The sequence below is a fragment of the Phocoena sinus genome, chromosome 7 (genome assembly GCF_008692025.1).
Source record: "Phocoena sinus isolate mPhoSin1 chromosome 7, mPhoSin1.pri, whole genome shotgun sequence".
NCBI classification, from domain to species: Eukaryota; Metazoa; Chordata; class Mammalia; order Artiodactyla; family Phocoenidae; genus Phocoena; species Phocoena sinus.
Genome location: NC_045769.1, coordinates 58,906,347 through 58,930,764, shown reverse-complemented (window position 1 = coordinate 58,930,764; position 24,418 = coordinate 58,906,347). Strand labels below are relative to the sequence as shown.

General features: G+C 36.9%; 1 protein-coding gene across 2 annotated transcripts in view; it reads right to left on the bottom strand.

Moving 5' to 3' along the window:
• The window catches only part of CHN1 (chimerin 1), a 178,369-nt gene that overhangs the window by 68,602 nt on the left and 85,349 nt on the right, over positions 1-24,418 (bottom strand). Inside the window, exons 7-8 of one of the 2 annotated variants that reach the window (XM_032637673.1) lie at positions 19,185-19,473; positions 17,129-17,206 (exon numbers count right to left, since the gene is read on the bottom strand). In XM_032637673.1, the coding sequence (XP_032493564.1) occupies positions 17,129-17,137 (9 nt within the window). In that variant the 5' untranslated portion in view covers positions 17,138-17,206; positions 19,185-19,473. The remainder of the gene's footprint in view (positions 1-17,128; positions 17,207-19,184; positions 19,474-24,418) is intronic. The other variant, XM_032637672.1, reaches the window with a different exon arrangement.

The following is a 24,418-nucleotide window of genomic DNA, read 5'->3' as shown; positions in this document are numbered from 1 at the left end:
GCCTGCCAGTGCAAGGGACACGGGTTCGAGCCCTGGTCTGGAAAGATCCCACATGCCGCGGAGCAACTAAGCCCGTGTGCCACAACTGCTGAGCCCACGTGCCACAACTACCAACGTCCACGCGCCTGGAGCCTGTTTTCCGCAACGAGAGGCCATCGCAATAAGAAGCCTGTGCACCGTGACAAAGAGTAGCCCTTACTTGCCGCAACTAAAGAAAGCCCGTATGTGGCAAGGAAGAACCAATGCAGCCAAAAATAAATAAACAAATAAATTTTTATAAAGAAGCCTACAGATTAAAAAGAAAGAAAGAAAGAAAGAAAGAAAGAAAGAAAGAAAGAAAGAAAGAAAAAGAAAGAAAGAAAGAAAGAAAATATACATGCTGAATCATTGGCAGCTTTGCACATTTATGTATAATTTACACCATTGCATAAGTGTAAATCCTTTCTTATTTATTTGTGTTGTTGTTGTCCCTATGAAAGGAACAAGACTATTTGGATTTGTACACTTCTGTGGTACTTAAAGAAGGGAGGGTAGCATTTGATACAAGCAACCATTAGAGAACTAAGCTACATTATAGGAAAAGATAGTTTTAGTTTTTTATATTTAAAATTTGAACATAGGCTTTCTTATTCTGTAATCTGGAATCTTCTTTTAATATTTGATAAGGGTTTATTTTAAACACTGAACATAAGAGTTGCAGTTCTAGAGTGGCATGCCTCAATGGGTGAAGGGTCCATCTGAACTATGCTGCAACTTCCTTTGGACAGATTCCAGGATGTTTTAACTTCTTTCTTTTGAGTAAGCCAATTACTCAAAATACAGTGATCCACTTAGTCTAAATACTAACACAGTCCAGTGTTCAGTCTCCACAATGACACCAAAGGGCATCTCGTGGAAGGGTCTGGTTGTCCTCCGTGATTTCATATTTAAAAATAAAGGACGCACTATTAAAACACACCCATAGAATCCCTTGATAACTCACCATAAACCTATCATCCCCAAAGATACCCATGTTAGTATAATACCTACTCTCAAAAGGATTGTTACAAAGATTAAAGGAGATAATCCGGTAAAGTACTTAGCTGACTTTCTCACATAAAGAGGTTCAATAAATGTTAGTTACTACTGTTATTATTCTTAGTTTTACAACTTTTAGAGGATCTATACTGAGGAGCAAGAGGAGACCTTCAATTTCCTGAGGCCAAAAAAAATTATATGACCAGCTCAAAGACTTAAAATCCTAGTCAGCAGCAGAGTCAAGCCTATAATTAAATGTGCATGTTTAAACTTAAAAGCTTTTGCACAGCAAAGGAAACCATAAACAAAATGAAAAGAAAAGCCACAGAATGGGATAAAATGTTTGCAAACGATGTGACCAACAAGGGATTAAATCCAAAATACACAAACAGCTCATGCAGAAAAAAAACAAACAACCCAGGCCTTCCACCGCCATCTTGAGCTGCAGTGTCAGGGCAGTGCTTCTGCACAGGGCTCAACCCACCGAGCTGAGGTGGCAGTGCAGCCATTTCTCACTAGGCACTCTAATCTGAACTGCTGGGTGCGAGGCCTCTGCATGAGGTACCCTGTGAACAAGTGAAACTAGACAAAGCACAAAGGAAAAGGAAAAAAAAACCAAGTTGCAAACCCTCTGAAAAAATGCCTATGTACCTCTAGTTCTTGAGGGGGTTGGTGTCTTCAGTGGAGTTTCCTATTGTAGGGGGACCTTCAAGATGGCAGAGGGGTAAGACATCACCTTCCTCCCCATAAATACATCAAAAATACATCTCATGTGGAACAACTCCTGCAGAAGACCTACTGAATGCTGGCAGAAGACCTCAGACTTCCCGAAAGGCAAGACTTCCCAAAAGGCAAAATCCCGGACCCGGCCGTGTGGCTGACAGGGTCTTGGTGCTCCGGCCTAGTGTCAGGCCTGAGCCTCCAAAGTGGAAGAGCCTAGTTCAGGAGACTGAACTACCAGAGACCTCCTAGCCCCACATAATATCAATCGGCGAAAGCTCTCCCAGAGATCTCCGTCACAACACTAAGACACAGCTCCACCCAACGGCCAACAAGCTCCAGTGCTGGACGCGCCATGCCAAATAACTAGCAAGACAGGAACACAACCCCACCTATTAGCAGAGTGGCTGCCTAAAATCAGACTAAGTTCACAGACTCCCCAAAACACACCGCTGGACACGGCCCTGCCCACCAGAAAGACAAGATCAAGCCCCAACCACCAGAACACAGGCACCAGTCCCCACCACCAGGAAGCCTACACTAGCCACTGAACCAACCTCATCCACTGGGGGCAGACACCAAAAACAATGGGAATTACGAACCTGTGAAAAAGAGACTCCAAACACAGTAAGTTAAACAAAATGAGAAGACAGAAATATGTGTCAGATGAAGGAGCAAGGTAAAAACCCACCAGACCAAACAAATGAAGAGGAAATAGTCAGTCTACCTGGAAAAGAATTCAGAGTAATGATAGTAAAGATGATCCAAAATCTTGGAAATAGAATGGAGAAAATACAAGAAACAATTAACAAGGACCTACAAGAACTAAAGAGTGAACAAACAATGAAGAACAACACAATAAATGAAATTTAAAATTCTCTAGAAGGAATCAATAGCAGAATAACTGAGGCAGAAGAACGGATAAGTGACCTGGAAGATAAAATAGTGGAAATAACTACCACAGAGCAGAATAAAGAAAAAATAATGAAAAGAATTAAGGACAGTCTAAGAGACCTCTGGACAACATTAAACACACCAACATTCAAATCATAGGGGTCCCAGAAGAAGAGAAAAAGAAAGGGTCTGAGAAAATATTTAAAGAGATTATAGTTGAAAACTTCCCTAATATGAGAAAGGAAATAGTCAAGTCCAGGAAGCACAGAGAGTCCCATACAGGATAAATCCAAGGAGAAACACGCAAAGACACATATTAATCAAACTATCAAAAATTAAATACAAAGAAAAAATATTAAACGCAGCAAGGGGAAAGCAACAAATAACATACAAGGGAATCCCCAAAATGTTAACAGCTGGTGTTTCAGCAGAAACTCTGCAAGCCAGAAGGGAGAGGCAGGACATATTGAAAGTGATGAAAGGGAAAAACCTACAACCAAGATAACTCTACCCAGCAAGGATCTCATTCAGATTTGACAGAGAAATTAAAACCTTTACAGACAAGCAAAAGCTAAGAGAATTCGGCACACCAAACCAGCTTTACAACAGATGCTAAAGGAACTTCTCTAACTGGGAAACACAAGTGAAGAAAAGGACCTACAAAAACAAACCCAAAACAATTAAGAAAATGGTAATAAGAACATACATATCAATAATTTCCTTAAATGTACATGGATTAAATGCTCCAACCAAAGGACACAGACTGGCTGAATGGATACAAAAACAAGACCTGTATGTATGCTGTCTACAAAAGACCCACTTCAGATCTTGGGACACATACAGACTGAAAGGGAGCGGATGGAAAAAGATATTCCATGCAAGTGGAAATCAAAAGAAAGCTGGAGTAGCAATTCTCATATTAGACAAAATAGACTTTAAAATAAAGACTATTACAAGAGACAAAAAAGGACACTACATAACGATCAAGGGATCAATCCAAGAAGAAGATATAACAATTGTAAATACTTATGCACCCAACACAGGAGCACCTCAATACATAAGGCAAATGCTAACAGCCTTAAAAGGGGAAGTCGACAGTAACACATTCATAGTAGGGGACTTTAACACCCCACTTTCACCAGTGGACAGATCATCCAAAATGAAAATAAATAAGGAAACACAAGCTTTAAATGATACATTAAACAAGATGGACTTAATTGATATTTATAGCACATTCCATCCAAAAACGACAGAATACACTTTCTTCTCAAGTGCTCACCGAACACTCTCCGGGATAGATCATATCTTGGGTCACAAATCAAGCCTTGGTAAATTTAAGAAAACTGAAATCATATCAAGTATCTTTTCCAACCACAATGCTATGAGACTAGATGTCAATTACAGGAAAAAAACTGTAAAAAATACAAACACATGGAGGCTAAACAATACACTACTAAATAACCAAGAGATCACTGAAGAAATCAAAGAGGAAATCAAAAAATACCTAGAAACAAATCACAATGAAAACACAACAAGCCAAAACCTATGGGATGCAGCAAAAGCAGTTCTAAGAGGGAAGTTTATAGCAATACAACCCTACCTCAAGAAACAAGAAACATCTCAAATAAACAACCTAACCTTACATCTAAAGCAATTAGAGAAAGAAGAAAAAAACCCCAAAGTTTGCAGAAGGAAGGAAATAATAAAGATCAGATCAGAAATAAATGAAAAAGAAATGAAGGAAACAACAGCAAAGATCAATAAAACTAAAAGCTGGTTCTTTGAGAAGAGAAACAAAATTGATAAACCATTAGCTATACTCATCAAGAAAAGAAGGGAGAAGATTCAAATCAATAGAATAAGAAATGAAAAAGGAGAACAACAACTGACATTGCAGAAATACAAAGGATCATGAGAGATTACTACAAGCAACTATATGCTAATAAAATGGACAACCTGGAAGAAATGGACAAATTCTTAGAAAAGCACAACCTTCAAGACTGAACCAGGAAGATACAGAAAATATAAACAGACAGATCACAAGCACTGAAACTAAAACTGATTAAAAATCAGTTTAATCAGTGATTAAAAATCTTCTAACAAACAAAAGCTGAGGACCAGATGGCTTCCCAGGTGAATTCTATCAAACATTTAGAGAAGAGCTAACACCTATCCTTCTCAAACTCTTCCAAAATATAGCAGAGGGAGGAACACTCCCAAACTCATTCTACGAGGCCACCATCACCCTGATACCAAAAGCAGACAAAGATGTCACAAAAAAAGAAAACCACAGGCCAATATCTCTGATGAACATAGATGAAAAATTCCTCAACAAAATACTAGCAAACAGAATCCAACAGCACATTAAAAGGATCATACACCATGATCAAGCGGGGTTTATCCCAGGAATGCAAGGAACTTCTGTATATGCAAATCAATCAATGTGATACACCATATTAACAAACTGAAGAATAAAAACCGTGTGATAATCTCAATAGATGCAGAAAAAACTTTCGACAAAATTCAACAAAACTCTCCAGAAAGTAGGCATAGAGTGAACCTACCTCTACATAATACAGGCCATATATGACAAACCCACAGCCAACATCGTTGTCAATGGTGAAAAACTGAAACCATTTCCTCTAAGATCAGGAACAAGACACGGTTGCCCACTCTTGCCACTATTATTCAACGTAGTTTCGGAAGTTTTAGCCATGGCAATCAGAGAAGAAAAAGAAACAATAGGAATCCAAATTGGAAAAGAAGAAGTAAGACTGTCACTGTTTGCAGATGACATGATACTATACATAAAGAATCCTAAAGACGCTACCAGAAAACAACTACAGTTAATCAATGAATTTGGTAAAGTAGCAGGATACAAAATTAATGCACAGAAATCTCTTGCATTCCTATACGCTAATGACAAAAAAATCTGAAAGAGAAATTAAGGAAACACTCCCATTTACCACTGCAACAAAAATAATAAAATACCTAGGAATAAACCTTCCTAAGGAGACAAACTATAAGACACTGATGAAAGAAATTAAAGATGATACAAACAGATGGAGAGATATACCATGTTCTTGGATTGGAAGAATCAACATTGTGAAAACGACTATACTACCCAAAGCAATCTACAGATTCACTGCAATCCCTATCAAACTACCAATGGCATTTTTCACAGAACTAGGACAAAAAATTTCACAATTTGTATGGAAACACAAAAGACCTCGAATAACCAAAGCAATCTTGAGAAAGAAAAAGGAGAAATATGTGTCAGATATTATTCCGTGACTTGAGACTATACTATATAGTCTATATAATAATCTATATAGTCTACTATAATATATATATATATTCCGTGACTTGAGACTATACTACAAAGCTACAGTAATCAAGACAGTATGGTACTGGCACAAAAACAGAAATATAGATCAATGGAACAAGATAACAAGTCCAGCGATAAACCCATGCACATATGGTCACCTTATCTTTGATAAAGGAGGCAAGAGTATACAATGGAAAAAAGACAGCCTCTTCAATAAGTGGTGCTGGGAAAACTGGACTGCTCCATGTAAAAGAATGAAATTAGAACACTTCCTAACACCATACACAAAAATAAACTCAAAATGCATTCAAGACCTAAATGTAAGGCCAGACAACACAAAACTCTTAGAGGAAAACAAAGGCAGAACACTCTATGACATAAATCACAGCAAGACCCTTTTTGACCCACCTCCTAGAGAAATGGAAATAAACCCAAAAATAAACAAATGGGACCTAATGAAACTTAAAAGCTTTTTCACAGCAAAGGATACCATATACTAGACAAAAAGATAGCCCTCAGAATGGTAGAAAAGATTTACAAACGAAGCAACTGACAAAGGATTGATCTCCAAAATATACAAGCAGTTCATGCAGCTCAGTATCAAAAAACACCCAAACAACCCAATACAAAAATGGGTAGAAGACCTAAATAGACATTTCTTGAAAGAAGATATACAGACTGCCAACAAACACATGAAAGGATGCTCAACATCACTAATCATTAGAGAAATGCAAATCAAAACTACAATGATGTATCACCTCACACCATTCAGAATGGCTATCATCAAAAAAAAAAATACAAACAATAAATTCTGGAGAGGGTGTCGAGAAAAGGGAACCCTCTTGCACTGTTAGTGGGTATGTAAACTGATACAGCCACTATGGCGAACAGCATGGAGGTTCCTTAAAAAACGAAAAATAGAACTACCATATGACCCAGCAATCCCACTACTGGGCATATACCCTGAGAAAACCATAATTCAAAAAGAGACATGCACCACAATGCTCATTGCAGCTCTATTTACAACAGCCAGGACATGGAAGCAACCTAAGTGTCCACTGACAGATGAGTGGATAAAGAAGATGTGGCACATATATACAATGGAATATTACTCAGCCATAAAGAGAAACAAAATTGAACTATTTGTAGTGAGGTGGATGGATTTAGAGTCTGTCATACAGAGTGAAGTAAGTCAGAAAAACAAATACCGCATGCTAACACATATATATGGAATAATAAAAAAGAAACGGTTCTGATGAACCTAGGGGCAGGAATAAAGACGCAGACATAGAGAATGGACTTGAGGTCCGGGAGTGGGAGGGGTAAGCTGGACGAAGTGAGCGAGTAGCACTGACATATATACACTACCAAATGTAAAACAGATAGCTAGTGGGAAGCAGCTACATAGCACAGGGAGATCAGCTCAGTGCTTTGTGACCACCTAGAGGGGTGGGATAGGGAGGGTGGGAGGGAGATGCAAGAGGGAGGGCATATGGGGATATATGTATACATATAGCTGATTCACTTTGTTATACATCAGAAACTAACACAACATTGAAACGCAATTATACTCCAATAAAGATGTTAAAAAAAAAGCAAATAACCCAATAGAAAAATTTGCAGATCTAAATAGACATTTCTCCAAAGAAGACATACAGATGGCCAAAAAGCACATGAAAAGATGCTCAACATTGATAATTATTAGAGAAATGCAAATCAAAACTACAATGAGGTATCACCTCACACCAGTCAGAATGTCCATAATCAAAAAGTCTACAAACAATAAATCCTGGAGAGGGTGTGGAGAAAAGGGAACCCTCCTACACTGTTGGTGGGAATGTAAATTGGTACAGCCACTATGGAGAACAGTATGAAGGTTCCTTAAAAAACTAAAAATAGAGTTACCATATGACCCAGCAATCCCACTTCTGGGCATATATCTGCAGAAAACCATACTTTGAAAAGATACACATACCTTAATGTTCATTACAGCACTATTTACAATAGCCAAGACATGGAAGCAACGTAAATGTCCATCAACAGATGAATGGATAAAGAAGATGTGGTATATATATATTTATACACACACACACACACACACACACACACACACACACACACACACACACACAAATGGAATATTACTCAGCCATAAAAAATGAAACAATGCCATCTGCAGCAACATGGATGGACCTAGAGGTTATCATACCTAGTGAAGTAAGTCAGACAGAGAAAGACAAATATTATGATGTCACTTGTATGTGGAATCTAAAAAATGATACAAATGAACTGATTTACAAACCAGAAATAGACTCACAGACTTAGAAAACAAACATGGTTACCAAAGGGTCAAGATGGGGGTAGGAATAAATTAGGAGGTTGGTATTAACATATGCACACTACTATATATAAAACAGATAATCAAGAAGGACCTAGTGTATAGCATAGCGAACTCTACTCAATACTCTGCAATAAACTATATGGGAAAAGAATCTGAAAAAGAATAGATATGTGTGTATGTATAACTAAATCACTTTGCTGTGCACCTGAAACTAACATAACATTGTAAATCAACCATACTATAATATAAAATAAAAAATTTTTTTAAATCTGCATGTTTTCAGTCTGTTCTACTTCTTAAATAATAAGTTCTCAGAAGTACAGAATCTTAAGTCTGAGAAACCTCTTGAGGGTTAACGAAAATTTATGGGTGACAGCTAGAAGGGACCTGAATGACATATGTGAAGCTGAGTCCTTCATTTCACAACTGAGGCTCAGAGAGGTTGATGACATGCTGAAAGTGACATCATTACTTAAAGTCATAAGATGACGATCCTGATCTTTCCCAAGGAATGCCCAATTAAAAAAAATTGTTTTGGGGGTGTGTGTGGGAATGACTGAATAAATAGGAGACAACATGTGATAATCAAAGCTCCTTTTGAAGTGCTTTTATTTGAGGAGTAAAGGTGGATCTTTGTGGAAAACAAATCTCAAAAAATAAGGAATTAAGAGAGAAAAGGAGTAGCCTAAAGAGAGCATTTGAACTAGATGCTGTGGACTGCTCCAAAGCTATGACCAAACACTAGCCCAGAGGGGTACAGAATTTCTTTTATGGTTTAAGGCCAGATCAAATGTTAAAGATCCATTATTATTTATGCATTCTGTCCTAGAGCAAAAAAATTAATTTAGCTTAAAAGTTTATAATATTTTTGTATGAAACTCAAAGTGAAAGATTAAAATCCTTTGTTTACAATCCAATATCACTATGAATTTAAAAATATGAAAAAAAATCAGCCCCTTTGCAATAACTATGAACACTGCTTCCAAATAAAAGTATCTGTCATAATCGTTAATTAGGCAAACGCATTTTGGTGAGGGGGCTTTATCTAAAAGGAAACAGTGGAAATGTACTATTCACACTGAAATAAGTGGTAATTAGAATGTTACATCCACAAGATAGCAAAATAGTTCTGGTTTAAATAATAATTCCAACTAAGTCCCTCTGTGTACACTGCAGATGGAACTTATGGAAATCCTTTCCTCTCAAAAAGCTTTGTTAATTTAGAACTGGGTAACTGTAAATGATACACAAGCTTGGTGTGTGCTCTCGCTCTCTCACGTGTGTGTGTGCATGCGCGCACACACACACACACACACACACTCTAGAAGGATAAACAGCAGAATATTATGGGTTATGTTATCCGTCAATAGTAGGATTTGGTGGGATTTTTATGTTCTTATTGTTTTCCACTGTTTTCTCATTCACTCACATTCCAATAGGCTTTTTTGAGGGAGACAGGAGAAAAGTTATAACCATTTCTCCAGGAATTTTATATGACCCATAGTCCTCCCATGGGAGCTTGTTACACAGAGAATGTCACTCTTCACCTGGGACTGGGCAGAGAACTCTGGACTACAGGATTCTTGAGTGGCTTGCACCTGCATGCTTTCAAGGATTATAGGGAGAGAAATATAAATGCTTTAGTGGTCTCAGTGAAGCTGAAAAAAAAATGCTTTAGTGGTGTTCCACAAGGAATTCTGGAATCATATCATTGCCACAAAGAATGCCTTTTTCCCTTGGAGTAGACTGGGAGGATGAAGCAGAAATGGTAGTTTTTCTCATTGTGATACCTGGTACCATGTAGTAACAGTTCACATTCAGAGAGCAGGGGATACCCTTCTTTTCCATCAACTTGACCGTGACTAACACCCTGCCATGGGACCTAGCCCAGGTCAGAAAGGAATGGCAAGGAGAACAGCCAGTGATTAAAGGAGGGCTGACTGAGTTCTTCTGGCTCAGGTCCAGGACCCCAGCAGATCTCTCTCCCTGCACCTAAGAACCCTCTTTCATTGTGCACCCAAATTTATTAAAGTCCTTATTACAGATTAAAAAGTGAAGAGTCCAGTGATAGGGCTTAACTTCAACAAGTTATAGTATTTTGCGAGCACTACTACATACCAACAATTCCTTTGTTGCTCGTATTTCCCTAAAAATACATGACCTGAGAAATTTTGCATCTAAAATCAGGAATAATGAAGATAGGTATTTAAAGATATTAAGATGATGTGTTTATAATAAATAAGAAGAAAAAAGATGGAGGTCAGAAGTGCTATAAATATAGAAAGTTAAAACATTAAATAGGATGTCACCTGTCATATCAACCATTAAACAAATTTCTTGTCAGATGGAAATCTAAGCAGTAGTTGCCTTAGGCAGGGGGTAAGAGGTGGGATTTTCTACAAAGGGGCACTAGGGAACTTTCTGGAGTAATGAAATGTTTTATATTTGATTGTACGTGGTGGTTACACAGGTGCATACATTTGTCAAAGCTCATCAAACTGTACCTGTAACTGTATACATTTTACTGTATGTAAATTATACTCAATAAATTTCACTTATAAAGAATTCTCGGAAAACAAGCCTATAAACAGGTATGGGCTCATTTGTAGAGTTTTCCCCGCTATATAGAAAAACAGAACTTTCTCAAGGGATAGGGCACCAGTTTCTTCCTTACTATGAACTCGGGCAGCAGCCCAAAATCATTCTAAAGTTATGAAGCAACCTATATCCACAATCAGGGATCTCTTCCTGCTGCGTACGCAAAAGGAAGGGAGGTATAAATCTCTTAACAAGGTGCTAAACAATCTGCAGCTTATATAAAAGCTTCTGCTTTTGGAGGGAAATTTTACAGCAAAGGTGAACTTTTATCAAACACTGCTGGTAAATAAGTATAGTAACTTAGAAATTATCAAGGAAAATGTTTAAGCTGTATGAGATGTAAAATTTAATAATGTAAAATAGGTCATCAGCAAACCTACAGCATCAGTGGATTTTCACTGGATGGTTTCAGAAGCTAAGGAAATAGAGGATAACAGGGCTGATTCATCCAAGTTACTGAACAAACCACAGTGAAAATAATGTAGCAGCACTAAACTTAAAAGGAGACATATAAATAAGGGTACAAATAGTAGCCACTAGAGATGTCTATAATTTCTTACTGAAAGAATCTAATTATTGCAATATAAAGTTCAGGTTTGAACATTTTTGACCAGTTATAGTAACTTGAAGGAAACCCAAGAAGAGTTCAGGACTAACTTATGAGGCCAGATAAAACCATTAAGTTGGGCTTCCCTGGTGGCACAGTGGTTGAGAGTCCGCCTGCCGATGCAGGGGACACGGGTTCGTGCCCCGGTCTGGTCCCGGAGGATCCCACATGCCGTGGAGCGGCTGGGCCCGTGAGCCATGGCCGCTGAGCCTGCGCGTCCGGAGCCTGTGCTCCGCAACGGGAGGGGCCACAACAGTGAGAGGCCCGCGTACCGCAAAAAAAAAAGAAAAAAAAAAATACCATTAAGTTTTCATAACTTACAAAAAGGCTCAGGGCATGGCTTTGACTTATCAGTCTCTGAGAGATCTAAATATTAGGGGGAAAGAGAAATGACTCCAAATATAAGGGGGAAATATGGAGCAAAAAGCAGAAGATGAAAATTATAGATCCAAGTCATTAAGCATAAGACCTAATGTAAGGATTTACTAAAACTAGAGAGCTGATTCTTTTAGAATTGCCCACAAAGTTAGTTTGTGAGCAACATGGAAGGCCAGATTATTGCTTGCTAGTCTCTACTTGCTTGGGACCCCAAAATGCTATTACCATCATAAAGCCACTAGAGTTTATTTCTGTTTCACAAAGTTAATGGATGGGGATCTTGCCATCAATGATTATTTTCCCACCAAAATGCTAAAGGCTCTGAAATAGCAACTATGAAAGAATTTCTAACAGCTTCCTTTTCCAACCCTCAAACCAGTAAATTAAGAGTTATTTATTTAATTGGTTTATATACAGAAATCTTCCAAAACTGTGGCTGGCTTGGAAAATTACGATTTGGTCTTCCGTTGGCCTGGTTCTTTGGAGCTGAGGAACTGATGTTTATCTTCCATCTTCCTCTTTCCATCTGGTTTTCCCTAATGGCTTTCAATTACTAATCCTTTCTGTGGGTGATAAGATGCAAGGACAGCTGAGATTCATGCAAACAATTTCCTGGGCCCCATTTGAGTCTTCATTAATCACTTCAAGTATGATCCTCTGATGGGGTCTAGGTTGTCCTGACACACTACTGACAATGTAAGTTTGGGGAGATGCCCTCTGCCACGTTGGCTTCTTTGAGCATATCCCTAAGGAGGTGCAGCTACCCACCACCCTTCACAAACTATTGCATATTACAAAGATAATTTCTCTGTAACTCAAATGGTATATCTGTGGAAAAAGGAATGGCCCTCCCTGTCTCACAGGGACATTCTAAAGATTCTTAGCTCTTAAAGGGAAAAATACAGAGTATCAAGTTGAATTAGTATACTTTTCTTTCTCAGTCTTAGGACTGAATTATATTAGGGCCTTGGATTTGGCTGAATTCATAAAATATAGTAATTTGTTCATTTAGTCAACAACTGTTTATGTAAAACTCAAGGTGCTGATTCAGAAGTGAAACAATATTGAGGGATTAAAGCCTTTGAAACCGGGGTAGATGCCAGAATGTCATATTAATTTCTGATTCATGATTCTGAAAAATTAGCATTCTTATCTACAAAAGCGTTTCCTGTGATCTGTTGGGCTATTATAGTAGCAAGCTCAAATCAGAGTAAGTCCAACTTAATATTTGATGAACACCTGTAATATTACATAGATTATACAGGTGGCTTGCCTCTTGCTATCAGGATGTCTGTGTTAAATAGGGCAGAAACAATGAAAACATTAAAATATAAGCTCTTTGAGGCAGGGCTTAAATCTTGTACATCTTTTCTTACTTCCAGAGCCTGGCTTGTTTCCTTACAAATAGGAGGTTGAATTAAATGCAATTGATTTTGACAGGAGATGACTTAGTTCATGGAAACCAAAGAAGAAATGGGGATGATATTCTGCTGTGCTCTTAACTTGCTTAAGTTCCAAGATAACTTTTGACTAACAGAATTTCTTTATATAGATAGCTCGTGAAAGACTACTTAGAAAATAAAGTGTGAAGACATTAAGGCAAAGGAAGGAGAGGGTTTACCCAGCTAGAGTTAAGAAAATAAGCAGATTTATAAGCTAGGGGAGATTTGAGAGATCCTAACAGTCTCAACAAGGAGTGCAGGTTCAATAATAGTTCACTGACAGGAAGAGGACCAGAAGGCTTTACTTGTCTTACAATTAGGGGAAGTAGAGTTAAAATACTGGTCAATACTAAAATGTAAATATGACAGGCAAATAACATATTTTAGCCTTAAAAGTCATTAGCACATTATTGGGCAAAGACACATGCTTCTTAATTGGACACAATTAGAGGTATCACAGTCTTTGTTAAGAGAAACTCCACTTTTTGATGAAGCAAGTAGGAACCTTTTGATGTTATCTTGTGAACTCAGAGGGCAACTGAAGCACTGAAAAGACAGATCTTGAAGAGAAACCTGAATATGCTGTCTCTAGCAAAAGCGGGGGAACAGTACTGAGACCCATGAAGGGACATCTGGTTGGTGATCGCTCTGAGCCTAGAGTGCAATAATGCATCACGTACAAGGAAGGCCACTTTACAAAATCTCATTAATACTCATAACCACCAGTGCAATGGAATCCATAGACCTTATTTTAGAGATGAGGCAAACTGAGACCCAGGGTGGTTAAGGGCTTGCTAAGAACACAAAGACTAATATATACTTATGTACTGACCATGTAGGCTTTTCTTTTTTTTAAAACTGTATTTGATTTCTTAAGAAGGACAGTTACAGAGGAGGACAAACCCACTATTAGAAGTTCTGTATGGAAGTTGTAGTCTCCTCATAAATTACTAAATTGATTTTTTAATACAAATAAGTGAACTTGGGCACATCTAGCAGTTCTCTAAGGGCCTGTTCACCCTGAACAACTGATCCTAACCTTGAACAAGTCACAGAGGATAGAGACTTGGGCAGGTAAATCTGACAAAGGGCAAGAGAGATGGATGTGGATAAAGGCAGAGTTAAGGAGAACAAGAGGAGCACAGCTTGGGGAGGAACAAGGAAGGAGAAAAAAAAGGCCCAAAAGACTGGGAAAACACAAAATCCAGAAACCAAACACAGTTCTCTTCAGACTGCTTCATGCTACCCACTCCTCTGGTATTGTTATTTTTATAATGATTAAATTTAAGTATTTTTCTTGCTGATTTCTACATTGAGATGATACAGAAACAGAAAATGTGTTATATGTATTTTTAAGCAAAGTAAAAACATTTAGAAGAGTGGCTTTGTGGGAGACTAAGACAATTAGCAGACAGACAGCCCGTGCTCCTTTGACAGGGACGAAGACTCCTGTCATTTTATGGAGGTAACCAAAGAATTCCAGTAGTTATGGCAGTTTTTGACAGGGCTTTCATTTCAACTTCAAGTTTCACAAGGCTTTTCAATACATATGCAGTCTGGCGATCCCCAAAGAAGTCTTTGATAAATGAAATTTAAATGTACAGGAAACTCCGTAAGAATAAATTAATATGAAAATATGCCAAGAATTGCATTCATTCCAAACTTCCAGGGCAACAAAACATATATACACACACACATAGACACACGTAGCTTATTTAGCTTGGTGAACTTCCATAAAACCAACAAGCTGATGTTGCCGCCCCTCGCCATCACAGGCCATTCTTACACGTGAGACAGGTTTGGAGCTTGGAGGACTAAGTGTGAAAGTAAAGAGGCTTTGGCTAGAGTCAGAGTTCTGACTCACAGTATGGTTTCTGAAATGTAAATTATATATTTTATTTGACAGTTTATATTGCTAACAGTCACGTGAGACATTTTCAAAAGCATGGTTTTGGCAGATTTAAAGTTACGTTACTAATAAGTGTAAAATTATCATAAAACCATTGCATCCTGCCATAGGTCCAGTATGTGTTGAAGCAAATGTACTATATTCACTACTTGGAAGAAACTATTCAAATACAGTTCTAAGATAAATTTTTAAAAATTAACTAATAAAAGTTGGGCTCTTGGCCAATCTAGACTGCCAAAGGTAAGCTGTTCTAGAAGAGAAGGAAGTCTGGCTTTTCAACATGCTACAGCTTCATGATTAAAAAATATTTTCAAAAATGTTGAGAGACATTTAAAGTTCCTAATTGACTGTAGAGCAATTATACTCCAATAAAGATGTTAAAAAAAAAAAGAGAGAGAGGGATATCAAAGAAGGAATTTCAACATCAGAGGGTATGCTTAAATTGTTTCTGAAACATGGTAACCTTGAAGGCCCCTTCCAACTCCATGATTCTTTGATTTACGATTAGGAATCACAACAAATTTTATGAGTAAACAAGAGAAGAATGTTTTGAAAAAAGCATTCACACACACACACACACAAGTTTCTAATTGATATTGAAGCTGAAGAAGCAACTTTAATAGTTAATGAGAGGGACTTCCCTGGCGGTCCAGTGGTTAAGACTTCACTTTCCAATGCAGGGTGTGCAGGTTCGATCCCTGGTTGCCGAGCTAAGGTTGGGGAGCTAAGATACCATGCCTCGTGGCCAAAAAACCAAAACATAAAACAGAAGCAATATTGTAACAAATTCAATTCAAATTCAATAAATAAAGACTTTTAAAAAAATGGTCCACATAAAAAAAAATCTTAAAAAAAATAGTTAATGAGAAAAATGACACAGATAACTCTTGGAAAAAAATTTTTTCCCCGCACAACAGGCCACCAGATTTCCTAGGGACAACAAAGAGTCTTCAGGATTCACTTTCTGTGGCAAAAAAACTTTATGGCCATAAAACCTGCCAACCTTCCACAAAAGCTCAGACACTCAACTTATACCTTAAGGACTGAAAAAAAAATACGTGTAGAATTCTCATCCCTAGATTTTAGAACAAGGAAAGACCTTAAGAGATCATCTGGTTCAAAATTTCCCAAAGTTGGTTTCGTGAAACATTACTTTCCCAAAATGTTCTGAATAGTGGCGAGGTGATTCAGATAAGTTTGGGAGCACTTTTGAGAGTCGTAATGCACATTAGGCATTAGCAAAGCTGAGAAGCCTACGGAAAAGAAATGGTTACGTTTTTTTAAAAAAACTTAATTTTTATCAAGCCTATTTGAGCACAGAACCCTTTTTGCAGTAAGTATTTATTAAAATCCTGTAAAATTAATATTTTGTAGAAAACCCCTTGTCTTATATATGGAGGAAGTGAAGTCCAGACAGGCTAGGGGATTGTCCCAAGGTCATACACTTAGTAGATAAAAAAAAAACAGATTTCTCCTTTCTAGACCCCACCTCAGTGCTCTTCCTCGTGCTGTGTTCTCTCTCCTACAAAACCTGTACTCCCTGACGGATCACAGACTATATAAACCAGACCTTGGATGTCATCTAGTCCAAAGCCCTCCTATTTAAAGGTGGGAAACAGTCTCCACAGAGAGACTGAAAAGTGACAGAGAAGTGAAAAAGAAAGTGACACAGAAAAATCAATGCCTGTAGTAGAACCTAGCTCTTAATTCCAACGCTACTATCCTTTCCACAACAGCATACTAGCTCCTGCAAAGCCAACACTTTTTGCCTCTGAGGAAAAGGACTGATGAATGAGAGGGGATTCAGCTATGCAGGACCCAGTAAAATATTTATTAAACCACACTTGTGTCAGTAGGTATCTTAAATCAGTTAAACATGATTGTCTTTACTTACAAATGTCATCCACTGTGACAGGGAATCAATGTTTCAAGCTGTTGAACAGGTCATCATCCCTGTCCTGTTGGATGACACCTGTAAATAAAATAAATCTAGTTTTGAGTGAGTAGATTTTAAGCCAACTAGATTTAAGATGCATGCAGTTTAAAGCAAAGAGTAGTTTTTAAGAGATGATTCTTAATCAAGGCTTGCTGAAGAGAAACACTTTCTGAGCTAGCTACTTCACTCTATGTCACTGGCCTTCAGCACAAAAAAATCCAGGTAATTTAACAGGTAATGTTGCCAGAATACATAGGGCATCATGGATCCCAGAGTTAAAAGCGTCCTCTAGGCACTAGCTACCTCAGTCTCTTGCCTCTGTGAATATTTATTTTCATTTTGTAGGAGGGACAACTAAGGCCCTGTGAGGTTAAATGACTAGCCCAACGTTAAATAGCTAAGTGTCTGTAGCTTGAGTCCCTTAATGTACAAAAAATGTATACAGAACACATTAGCAAAGGTTATCATTAGGTTGATCAAATTTGAAAGACTCACAGGTACGTATTTAAAAAAATATTTCACAGATGTTAACTTAGAATATTCAAGGCACATCTTCGTAACATATAATATCAGTATTAGGTATTTAAATACAAGCATTACTGAAAAATGCCATGAATGAAAAATAACCAAAAGTGAGAAAATGGGAACTAGATTGAAAAGAACAATATTAAATACAGCATGCATTTAGGACTCTAAATTCTGGTTACTTCCAAAAAAGATGTGTAGTTCCTAACAACTTTAAGTGTATGAAAAACTATTTGCTACAGACTTAAAATGTTGGTTTCTCTAGAGCCACAAAATGCCACTCTAAGTAAGATCTGTCAGAAACTAAAATTTGAAATGAACAATGAACATCTGAAATTTCCATTCTGTACCTAAATACTCCAAGATAATGGGAAGTATTTTAGGATGCTACCATGAGGTAATATGACTGTCACAGTAACATTACCACCAAACTCATATTGAGTGCTTACTTTGTGCAAAGCCCTCTTTGATTATTTTATACATACTATCTCATTCAATCCTCAGAAGTTGATTGTTATTACAATTTTACAAATAAGAACATTAAAGCACAGAATCTCTGTAACTTGATGAAGTCACTCAACTGGTAAAATGATAGAATTTGAGCACCAATCTATTTGGTGACAGAATCAAGCTCAAATGACTATATAATACTACATTTCTTTAATATAGCAACTTAAGATACTCGAGAATATAAGAATTAGCTAACACAATTACAATTAAAATACATAAAATTATCCCAACTAAATCCCACACAATATGAAACATGAGAAAATTCTCACTTTTTCTTGGGGGACGAAAGGGAGGCTCGGGACAATTTTCAAAGTAAAATTATCTTAATGCCAAGGAATTAAAACTTCTGATGTTAACCTTAAACACATTACAATTAAAATATGATAAATGAAAAACTTAAACTGTCTTTCATAATTAAAGAAAAGTATATCTTCCGGATTCAGTTACTTCATAAGTCCATAAAGAGATAAATTCTCCTGTTACTCAAGACTGACTGATTCTCAGAACAGTATAACAGTTATTGACAGACTGAATTTAATCATGTGTATTTGAGAATACATATTATCTATCAATTTGCTAAAGAACAGAACTTTCATAAAGTAAATTATCTTTAAGGGAAACAAAGTAAGTTTGATAGATAATGTGACCCCCTTAATTCTTTATGTAATATAGCTAGTGTAAGTTATGCTTCTGACCAAAACCCCTGAACTTCTTTACTAGGAGTCATTTTTCCAACAAATTTTTAAAACTGTGAAACTGATACAATAGGAAATAATCAGGAGTACAAAAATATACCTGACATATTTTAAGTGAACAAGAATTAGATATATCAAAGCTCAGCATCACAGAAACTAGACATTAAGGAAAATGCATATCCTTTCCAAAGCACTGTGGAGAAGTCAATTTCTTCTGGCAATAATGGCTTTCTTATAAGGACCCCAAACAGAAGAAGACAAAGTGTGGTTTCATGGTAGCTTACCCTTTTCTCTGATACCCCATCCTGGCCTGTAGAATCTTTCTCATCAAGTGTCTCTTTCGGGACTGGCATATGTTTTTGGTATGCTGGCTCTCTGTTTAAGGTTGTGTATCCTATGTGCTCATAAATTGGGTTTATCGTCATCTTGGCAATGTATTCTGCTGCCTTGGTTTCAATATAGAGAGTAATCAATCCATCAGTCACCAGATCGTGGATGGACTCAAAGCGCTTCTCCCCAACAAAGTGCTTTCCATCGTAGTAGAGCCTGAAGTTTCTGGTTTGACTTCCAAATCTGCCTCAATGAAATGGGAAAGATGTTTTTAAGAAAAGTAAGCAAGTGAATTCTTTCTGAAAAAATATTTAAAACTATTGCTTTGTGTGTGTCTTCTTTGTTTAAATAAACTGTGGCTAATCTCTATGAGTCGTCTGGAATATGGAAAATTACACTTTTGAACACAAAGAATGAATCTGCAACAACTAGGGATAACTAGCCAAAAGCATGCCTACCCTAGAAGGAAAACCTTGCTCTTATTCATCTTTTTTAAGCCACTTCATTATGCTGTAGAAAAAACAGGGGAAAATAAACCTCATATACTATTAGAACACATTCAACAATCAACTGGTCAACTACATAATATATGAAATTTCTATATTAGCATGTTCTCTCCAAGTTGATCAATAAAAGTATTCAAGGTACTTCAGACCCCAACATTCATGTCTTTCAATGGGAAAGCTCCCTTTAGGGCTCACCTGAGTGTGATGCCAGCAATCATTTAAAGTAGAGCTGATTCCAGAACCTGAGTCATACAGTAGAGCAGGATGGCACAGAAACACACTTTTGCTATTTCTAGCCATGGGTCAAGGACTTGCTCTTCCCTCTGACACAGTCATTCTTCTGTCTGCTTGTTGAGTTTGGGCAAGATATGCTTGCAATATATATAGGGCATATAAGTTATCAACTATTAAACTCTAGAAATTCTGTTCTCACTTTCGAGTCATCTTTCAGTGACATTTTTAAAAACCTGAAGAATGATTTACTTTTATGATAATTTCAGTATTTTGCTTCCTGCAGCAAACCTTGGAAATGGATCCAAGTTGGCATGACTAGCATCAGCGTCCTTCCAAGATGACAAAGACAAGAACATGCACTGACTTTAATAAAAGCTGATGCCAAAAGGCACCAAGGGCCAAGTCACAGTCTCTAGAAGCTAGCTCTGAGTGAGCCTAATTTAAAACTAAACAAATCAGACAGGATATATTTAATTTCACTGTTAAAAATACACAGAACAGAGATGAACTAAAATACTAAATTAATAGCTGTTTAAGTAAAGTGTTTAAATAGAACTGCAAACTTATGCAACAATACTATTCTGGTATAGGCTACATTTCAGGAGGACAGGAGTTAGAACCTTCTTAAGATTTCACTTTAAATGTGCCGTAAAAAAGGGAAACAAAAAAAATTTTTAATAGTGGCCTGAGGTATCTCTGTTTTTGTCGTTCAAATTAGACTTTAATAGTTATTTAATCTAGAACCCAATATTCTATCCATGCTGGTTCTTCTTCTAAAATAAAATTGATCTACCTTTTGGTTCTTTAAAAGCAATTAAATTTTGATTTATACTCAAGTGAATGATCCATATAATTCCACTTTCCCATTCTCATTTTCCTCTAATGTTAAAGACATATTTCTCCTAAGTAAATTTTCATTATAATGCAGGTCTAAAAAGTTGGAAGGTAAAATTCTACACCAAAGTTAAACATAAACTTTTTCTCAGTTTAATATACTACTATTTCTTTTTCACTAATTTTCCATCATCTGTTATTGAGAAATAAACATAGCCACTTCATAAATTTTATAAGGTTCATATAGCAATAAACACAACATTGTTTAACATTAAGTTCCTTTATATTTCAGTTGTATTCAGAGGCATTTCAGTAAGGGATTTAGACCATTTTACTCCTGCAGGGGCTTAAGATTTTACAATAAGCAGTTTCACAATGGGTATGGCACTTAAAGATTATCTAAGTAATGGTGGCAGGCATTTGTCACTCAACTGTCTTCTGAAATCTGAGAAGTATGGGAGCAGAGGGTGGAAGGGAAGATGGCTGAACTGGCCTACATGGGTTGGGATGGTTAATCAAAAGAGTGGAAATCTAAGGTTACATTTCTTGGCATTTGACAATGGAGCTGTTTCTAAGCCATCCAAGAAGAGAGTTTCCTGGCTACCTCTAGGTTATTGGGCAAAAAAGTCTAAATAAGTTTGTCCGTTTCTCTTTCTCAACTCAGTGACTTTAAGAGACCCTACGCACAATTCCCAGTTCCTCTTCAGCCTGTACTTGAGCTCTAGACTTCCAGTCCAATCAAGCTTCCAGCCTTAAGGAACCTGATCAGATAACTAAAATAACTCATAATATGGGTTGATTGAAACAATGTCAAAGGACAAGAAAATGAATTTCCATTTTGGAACTATGACAATTATGATTGAATTTTTAAGAAAAATTGCATTATTTTTACTAAAGGAACTATAAGCTTTGTATGCCTACTCTGAACATCCCTCTCTTTTATTTTGGAAGCTACATAAAAAACAGCATCACCCTACAGACTGACAGAGAGATTTCTCCCCTTCCTTGATCTGAAAAGGCATGACAGAGAATCTTTGAGCAAGGTGCGGAATGAGTGTGTCTATTCTACAAAAAAGAGCCATAAAAAGGAGATGCCAAATCTAAGGGCAAATAAAGAATCCTTCCTTATAAAACTTATCACTCACAGACTGTCATTTATACAACAAACATTTAACAAGACACCCAGGAACTCTTAAATGTTAGCTAGTTCATAATAAAGTTCCTGTTTCCTCGATAATCTCAATGGGAAATAAACAAACATAAAAACAAGTCAATACAAAGACAAGATGAAATTGCTGAATTTTAAAAAGTTCATCCTTAGATTGATTTCTAAAAAATGATTATAATAATGTGTATAACCTTGTTCATATACAGAAAAGTTACATTTCTCTACAGTGATACATGAAACCAAGTAAATCCAGTATCTCCCTCACATTAAGAAAACCAAGAAACTCACTGTTTAACTAGATCTGACATATTACACTTAAGCCTACATAAGATCTCAGAGCTACTGTTTATGTCCCAGTACAAAAGACCTTTGCAGTCTTGAAATACGGTTTGGACAGGGACAGGCAAGTCCTGGGTCCTATGTGTTTAACAGAAAACCTCAGGCTTCAGCATCAGACAAATTAAGTTTAAATCCTGGATCTGCCACTTAGCTGCATGATTTGGGGAAAATCATTCTTCAGATTCTGCATCTAGAAAAGAGGAATAACATTACCCTATACAGTAATAACATTACACGGCTGTGAAGATTACATAAGAATATTTAAGTTAAAGCTAAGTACAGCTGACCCTTGAACAACACAGGTTTGAACTGCACTGGTCCACTTAGAGACACGGGTTTTTTCAACAGTAAATCCTACAGCACTACACTATCTGTGGCTGGTTGAATCCGCAGATCTGGAACCATGGATACAGAGGGCCAACTATAAGTGATATGTGGATTTTCCAGTGTGCAGAGGGTAGGTGCCCCTAACCACCATACAGTTCAAGGGTCAACTGTATATAGTACGTTCAACAGTAGTCCCCTTTCTCCTCTGTTAGCTTAGACCTCTGCAGAGAATGACAGAATGATTACCAAACAATAAAGTAAAACAAAAGATGTTCGATAAATATGCACTGAAGACAGCTGAATAAATAATTGGTAATGCTGGTTGTATAGGAACATCTCTGAGCAGGCTGACTTTACAGTCAATGAAAGACAAGGAGTTCTTTGTGACTTTTTTTACTCAGGATACTCCTGAGTATGTTTATACTACGTGGTTAACTGAGTGGAAATACAACAGAGTTCAAAGGGGAGGAGAGAAGCTGGGAGAGTCCTTCCACAGGAGCTTGGGAATCAGGTTTCTGAATTCAAGGAAGAAAGGTCAGTAAATATACTTGTATTGAAAGCAGGACATATTAAATGGATCTAGTGACGACTACTGAACTCTTGAAGGCAGAGTGCTGATTTGTAAAGACTGTTAATGCTAAACCATTTTCCCTGCATTTTTATAGGAAAATATTCGTTTCACTTTTTCTTATATTTATTCCCTGCTTCTGCCCTTTTACTTATCTGTTCATTTTTTTGATGAATATGTTTGAAGCTGTATAGGTATAGGTCCAACCCTCACCTAGATGGAGTTCAACAAGATGAAAATTCATTTTCTCCAAAGTGGTACTGTAGCTAACAAATAGAAAGACTGGGATAATCTGCTCTGAACTGCTACTGTTGTATATAATTACCACTTTCTACAAAGAATGTCTTTTTCTCCAGTGATTCCAGGTTTTGGTTTTCATGTTTTAAAAAATTGTTTAATGCTGTGCCCAGCTGCATTCAAATGAATTTCAAAATACATAATTCTAACAGCTAGCTTTAAAAAGTGAACAAAACCCTAAATACCATCCTTTCTATTTTTTAGCAAGTAAATCACACTCATAAAAAACTCAATCTAGAAGTACAAAGTGATGAAAATATATACAGAGGATAACCTTTGGGATCTTACTTTACTTTTTTTAAAACCAAGAATTAGTTCTGATTTGAGGCCAAAGTATTTGGAAGTATCTCCAAAGGAAAGCTCCAAGCTAACAGAGGTTTTCTGTTAACAAACTGAAAACAAAACATATACAACACACTTGTCTAAGTTAACAATAAAATGTTAGAACTATTTCCAGAAACCAACACAGGAAAACAATTTTATTTATCACAAATATGTATTTGTGTATTGTTTAGCAGAGTCAAAGAAGCTAACCTAGTGGTGAAAAAAAATGTTTCATAAATTCTTCTAATCATAAACATATTCTCGGAACAAGGGTTAAAACAGAGACAAGAATATGATGAGGCATTCACTTAAATACTTAAAAATGAATTTAGATTGACTAAGAAAGGCTAAGGGAAACAGAACTTAGCTATATACAATTTCACAATATTTTCTCCATCTAAAATTTTGTTAGGATACTACTTTTTTCTATCTTGCTGTATAATTTTGGATGGCAAAATGGGGCAAAATATTAAAATATGTGAACTCATGATGATATTCCCTTGGCAAAATAAATCATCTTCAAGAAAGAAGCAAACCAATGTACCTAACTAAATGTTCAAAGGTGGCACCACAGGCAGCTCTGCAAGGTGG